Source organism: Littorina saxatilis, linkage group LG12 (assembly GCF_037325665.1).
Source record: "Littorina saxatilis isolate snail1 linkage group LG12, US_GU_Lsax_2.0, whole genome shotgun sequence".
Taxonomy (NCBI): Eukaryota; Metazoa; Mollusca; class Gastropoda; order Littorinimorpha; family Littorinidae; genus Littorina; species Littorina saxatilis.
In genome coordinates this window covers 66,385,748-66,392,075 of record NC_090256.1, presented here as the reverse complement: position 1 = coordinate 66,392,075, position 6,328 = coordinate 66,385,748, and the positions used below count along the sequence as shown (strand labels likewise).

Genomic DNA, 6,328 nt, shown 5'->3' with positions numbered 1-6,328 from the left:
TATAACAAAAATGTCATTGAACTGAAAAAAGAAATAATAACTTAGTTTCATATTTGAACATTTGGCAGTATGTTTCTTGTGAGCCAGAAAGATCTCACCAGGAACCCAACCTTTACCCAGTTAATTCTACACATTAAAATTTAAATGGAAAATTACGAAACACATAAGAACATGCAACTAAATACACACTGGCAGTACTTGTTATCTACAATCAATTGATATACGGTATACGACACGTCCTTGAAACACATAGAACAGTTCTCAAGAAAGAACATTGGCAATTTCCAGTCTTTTTTGTGTTGCAGACATGCAGTGATCACCACCACATTGACCTCTGTCCTCGTCTTCATCTTCACTCTCCGACAAGTCAATGTCGTCCTCGTCCACGCCATTTTCTATGATAAAGTTATGTAGGACACATGCTGAAAAAATTAACATTGGAACTTCACGGATGTTCGTCATCTTGAGATCCTTCAGTCTGCGGAATTTTCCTTTCAACAAACCAATAGCCCGCTCCACGTCAACTCTTGTCCTTGCCTGGGCTCTGTTGTAGGCAGTTTCCACAGGGGTCAGATGGCCGTTGTCGCGGAATGGAACCAGCAGGTACTTGCGGAGACTGAGGGTAGGCCGAGTCCCAGATCATATGGTACTCTGGAGGCAGCTTACTTGCGTCAGACTCCAACACTCCATGGAGATCTGAGTTGGGGAAAACTCGGCTGTCATGCACGGACCCAGTGTAACCCGTAAACACATCCAGAAAGAGGAGGTCTTTGTCGCATACAACCTGAAACAAGTCGCGTAAATCAATATAAAAATAATCTATGAGCCTGAAACTAAAAACCAACCACAACAGAGGCTACATATATCCTAATGCTTCGCTAGCCTAAACCATAAGACTGAGCTGAGCACAGCTCCTCTCTGCAGAACATGCGAATGAGGTGCCTACTGGCTACTGTCCCATATAATTCATTTATCATTGAGTGCATTTTCAGCGTAACCATGACATGCATATGAAATGATAACGAATAATAAAAAAAAATCATGTCTTTGAAGCTGGTAAACATCCCCATTATCACACCGGGGACTGTGTTCCGCCTTATTTCAGCCGGGCTCGTTGTTACTCCGTTTTCAGCCAGGCTCAGTGTCACGCAAACGAAAGTGTCTTCATAAAAACACAAACTATGACTTTCACACTGATTTAAGCTAAAATTCATGAATGTCAGTAGAAAGAATAATTGTTTTCTTTGTAGACAGCTAAAAACGTCTTTTGCTTACCTGGTTAATTGACAATAGCCGAATGGAAGGCATGCATGCGGTTTTTTTAGTGAAAAATGAAGGTTCAACGTACATTTCTCTCAAACATGGATTTGAACAACAAATATTCCTCTATTTTTACTATTTTGGGTAAAGCTATAATCATCTGTATCAATTGCGTGCTTCAATGCATCCTCACTATGTCATAAGAAGCAATCAAAACAAGCAAGTGAGGTACGTTTTGTTCCGCGCTGGGCCTCCTGCATTTTTGCACTGGGCTTGCTTTTGTTCTGGGTGTCCAGCGCGGAACAAAACTCGCCTGACATGGGTTTTGGTTTTACTTCTCGTGCCTCAACGCAGGTTCGGGAAAATGAATCAGCATAACAGCAAGAAACTATAGAACAAACTTATGATACAGAAAAACCATAACATGATACCATTGCTTATCATTTCTTCAGTTTGATCAGCTTTTTTGCCCAAAAAGCGACAACCCGCATGTATTTCAAGCCGATGGGGGTCACATAATAAACCTTGTCAGATAAAAATAACACCAATAGAGAGACAAATTACTTAGGTTAGTGCTAAAAACATCCGTTCCTGGAAATGAGTTATTTTTTAGAAGACATAGTTTGTACTTTAGTGCAGACACTTACGTTTGCGTGACACCAAGCCCAGCTCAAAACGAAGTAACAACGAGCCCGGCTGAAATAAGGCGGAACACAGTCCCCGGTGTGATTATCCATGCTTAGTCAAGAAATGCTTGAACAAATTTTTAATAAATTTGATCAGAAAGTGCTGCCTCAACTTTCACTAAAAGCGGTATATGACATGTATCTAACAACAGGAAAAGAAAAGTCAGAGAAACGATGTGTAGGTACATTTTCATGATGGTTTTCTTGGAATAAATCCACACACCATCATAATTCATACTTGTCTGAACTCCCAATATCGGTTTAAACATTTAATATTTCTCACGTAAACCATCACAGATACTGTCAGCCTTTTACACACAGTACAAACACCCTTTCATTGAAACACTCACCCCTTGAGAACATAGGTGCTTTCCGTAAAAAGCGAGCAATTTTCACACAAAAATTGTTTTGCATGGTTTATCTTACCCCGGAGCCATCGACATCGTGAACTCTGTTATTCCACTTTCCCTTTTTGACAAAGCAGTCGTCAGGAATTTGAATGTGACTCGCTGTGAGCTTGTCTGCAATAGCACGTTATTATGTACCTCTGACTATGCACGAAACAAACGGCTGTGGTTCACAAGAACCCTCGTGATGACTTTTGACTATTCACAGGAACTGGCACACCTTACGTGAACCTGCTTCCGGGCGTTCCTTATTTTAACTTTAAATACTTCGAGTTTTTAATGATCTTGTCTTGATGAAAAAATATTTATTTTATGATTTAAGAATGTTTGTGTAACACGCTGTCAATTTATTATTTAGATTTGAAAAGTTCGGTCTAGCGCCAAAACGCACCTCGGTCCGATTGTCTTGAAGACAATCCGCAACATTAAATCTTTGAAAATTACTCGCTCAGCCTCTTTACGTAGGGCACCTAGGATGTTCCCTTTGGTGAGCGTGATGGTTTACGGGAGGCGCACTTTGCCTTTAAATACTTGTCTTTAAATTCAAAGATTCAAATAGTGACTTAACATTACAGTAGATTCCAATTATGAAATGACACTGCTAGTGTTACTCCAGTATTTCAATAGGGAATAAATACACAGGCACCATAATGGTCAGGTCCTCCAACCTTTCAGTTCTGCCAACAGTAACAATCCACCTATCTGAAACAGAAAGTGATCAAATCTGTTACCTGGAGATGCATCGCTGGGAAACCTTTGCGGCAGATGTACGCGTCGCTGTTCTCAACCCTGGTTCCTGGTATCTTTATGTAGGTCCCACCAATCGCTCCAACTACGCCGGGAAACCAGCTCTGGCTGCCCATTTCCCAGCTAATCGAGCCAGGTCACATCTTGGTGGCCACTGGATGACATCTCCTGTAAAGAACAGAAAATTGCATTAAAATATGCTGATCACAGTGTTAATTTTATTCAAAATTATCTGACAGTTTACCCATGTCTGTACTATTTACAATTAAAGTTACAGGTCTCCCAGTCCCAGCCACAAACCGGGGAAGTGTTACGACAGAAAAAATTGCCGTTTGTTGCGATAGCATTCTGCAGTCCCATAGTCAACAAGGTTTCGAGCCCGAAAGGTGTGTAACTTCCAAACTAATAATTATTGTGGCGTAATTATCGAAGCCAGCAAAGTTTATTTGTTCTCAGCGGATTTATGAATGCATGAGGATTAACATGTTATCGATTTAATTTTTGAGGCTTCTGTTTTAGATTTGTGACAGTCGTATTTGTTGAAATTGTTTGATTTGGGGATTTCTTTTTAAATGGTGGAGATTACAAGAGGCTTGAAGCAACAACGGTCATTTGATCAGGTAATGTGATGTATCATAACTGAAATGCATCAATAGCAGTGTCCCAATATTCAAGTGTGTTTGTGTCATCGGCTGAGGAAAAGAGCATGTGTATTTTTTTGGTACGCGTCGCCGTGCTAGCAGTTACGACCGCCAGCGATGCACTGATACGGCCGCCCCACTTTTCTGTTACGACCGCCGACTGTTTCGGCTACGGCAGCCGGCACTCATTTTATTCGTTTAATAATGTTATTGCCAAAGTTTATGACAGTTTGCAAACAAATATGAACGGGTTTCACTGCACATCGGTTGTGCACCGTCGTGTTATCAGGAATTTTGATTCCCTGCCCTCTTTTATTTAATATCGCATTCGTCACAGTTTATATCTAGAGTTGTTCTACTTCCAGTTAAGCGTGCACATAGTTTCAACGGGCATGTACATGACAAGTTCAAATGTCAATTGTCAAAATCAGTCGCTGAAAATCCAACTCGGTCTAAAAGACGGACACAAAGGAATCCCACTCACCAATTACTCGGGTGAGTCAGGGGGGAGATTGGGGTGGGGTGGGGGTTAATAACTAGGAGTCAAATTCAGATTAAAAAAAAGATTTGAACTGGGTATGCATTACTGTTGTCAATATTTTTGAAGAAGAAAAATGCCTCTCCACAAAACTTTGATTGTAATTAGTTACCTTGATGCGTCTATGCGAGTATGAGACACTGAACCGCCTAAATATCTTTCTTACCTGCACAATCTGTATATCCAGGACTTTCCCCAGTCCCTGTTCGATGAGAGTGTATGTGCCATATTTGGCACAGTGTCCTGGGCTATCTGACCGCCCATCACCAATCAGCTCTAGACTTCTTCCCTCGTCCTGAAGCTGCGAAATGAGCTCTGACTGCTCCCGTTTCCATTTTCTTTCCACTGTAGAAAAAATGAAGTGCCGCTGATGCCAGAAGAACGTGCTCTCCAAAATGTAACGCACATTGAGCAGGTAAAACAGCCGGAGAATTTTTTTCGGGCTGCAGCCAGAGAGCACAACAGCTGATGACAGGAGCAGGTTCCCGCAGGGCATCTGCTTTATGTACGGTTGGCTGGTCCACTCTCTGAAGAAACAGCACTTGGAGCAGTCTTGTCGGACGTGGATGCAAGATCCAACTGTCTTCGATATGAAGGCATTGCAGGGTGAGAGCATCGAGGACAACTTTCAAACAGCTGCATCAAGTTTGCCTGGAAGACAATGTACTTGTCGGGGCTGGGTCTCGGCTCAGGGGCATTCCTAAAACACACAGGTTATACACTTTCTTAGCACATCAAGGGTTACTATGGAAACTACATGTGCCATACACAAGAACAAATTGTTTCACTGCTAGTGCTATGGATATAATTACTTCATGTTATACATGTCGCAATGACAGTGAAATCCAGTATAACAAAAAAATTAAGATGAAATTAGCTTCTTACTTGTGATGAGAAATTAAGCTAAATAATGTCACAACAAAAATGTTTATTGACATGTTTTTGGTGTTTTCCCCCCATTTAATAGACAAAAAGGGGCTATGGCCAGTGAGATAAAGACCAGAGAGAGAAAGACAAAAACAAAGGACACAGTGATAGCAGCTAAAAATAGCTGACTGTCACCCAAAGTAACCCTTGACTTCTGTCTTACTTTTTAGAATGTAGAGAAGTAGATGTCTATTGAAAACTTACAAGAACTGCGGATCTTCTGGTTCACCTCCATCCTCGTCAGCAGGCTTGTCCTCTTCCGCAGCTGCAGCGCGCTGTCGTTCGCCTTTTCGTTCTTCTTTCCCCACACTCTCATCTGTAGAAGTTAGAACCGGCATTGCGTTTTACTTTTAGAGGTGGGGCGTTGATCAGGTTGCATTGGATCCTGACATCCTTGGTTTCGGCAATGGCAGAAACATCTGAAGAACAAATGACATTGCTGATAATTGATAATTACAAAACAATGTACATTTCACTTCAATAACCGGAACAATGACAAGTTAATTTTAGTTTATTTATATTACTGTAACAAGCGGACTACTGATATTCATTTACAATACCATATAATCATACCTGTAAACTTAAATTAGGAACAGATTTTGGAATGTTGCATTTCTGCTGCAAAAGTAAACAGGAGTGAAGCGTGCAGTAACAGGGATGTCGTTAGGCGTCGGACATCGGACATATATCTATTTAACGATGAAAATCCCCAAATGTCCGATTCACATTGCCGCATGTCGGTCAGATGTCCTATCGTTTTAGCCTCAGCGTAGTCATTGTCCGATATGTACTCCATTCCTTCGGACAGCGCGATAATCGTTAATTTTCATTTCAAGATACAAATCTTCTAAAACACCGAACGCTCTCGTGTTCAGCTGACACTGAAGTTGCCAGTGCCGCGTGCGGATCTTTTCTTTTGTCGGGAATTCCCGAACCGTTTGTGGTATGCGCCGTTTGGGTATTTATACCGTCTTGGTGCAGCGCACTGATCTAAAAATAGTGGATTATTTTTAGATCAGTGCATGCTACAGGAGTACGGGAGACAACTCCAACTGACTAAATTTTTCGTCTGCTTTTGTTTTAGATATGAGACGAAGCACTGAATTATGCCGCTAGAAAAAA

The 6,328-nt window shown here is 41.3% G+C and overlaps 1 protein-coding gene across 3 annotated transcripts; it reads right to left on the bottom strand.

The window, feature by feature from the left end:
- Window positions 1-344: 344 nt before the first annotated feature.
- LOC138982604 (putative nuclease HARBI1) lies at window positions 345-4,910 on the bottom strand. 3 transcript variants are annotated; one of them, XR_011460899.1, is made up of 4 exons: window positions 4,446-4,910; window positions 3,085-3,268; window positions 1,908-1,956; window positions 345-784 (listed from the first exon to the last, which is right to left on the bottom strand). XR_011460899.1 is itself a non-coding variant. In XM_070355927.1 (3 exons), exons 2-3 carry the CDS (start codon window positions 3,214-3,216, stop codon window positions 521-523), a joined length of 396 nt encoding a protein of 131 aa, XP_070212028.1. In that variant the 5' UTR covers window positions 3,217-3,268; window positions 4,446-4,867; the 3' UTR covers window positions 345-520. The 3 variants fall into 3 exon arrangements, 1 of the variants encoding a protein (XP_070212028.1); XR_011460898.1 differs by lacking the exon at window positions 1,908-1,956; XM_070355927.1 differs by lacking the exon at window positions 1,908-1,956 and having other exon boundaries at window positions 4,446-4,867.
- Between the last annotated feature and the right edge of the window lie 1,418 nt (window positions 4,911-6,328).

Coding starts and splice junctions, on each gene's coding strand:
- LOC138982604 (XM_070355927.1), bottom strand. CDS start 3,216: ATGGGCAGCCAGAGCTGGTTTCCCGGCGTAGTTGGAGCGATTGGTGGG. Junction 785..3,084: donor TCCCAGCGATGCATCTCCAG/GTAACAGATTTG, acceptor GACTTGTTTCAG/GTTGTATGCGACAAAGACCT.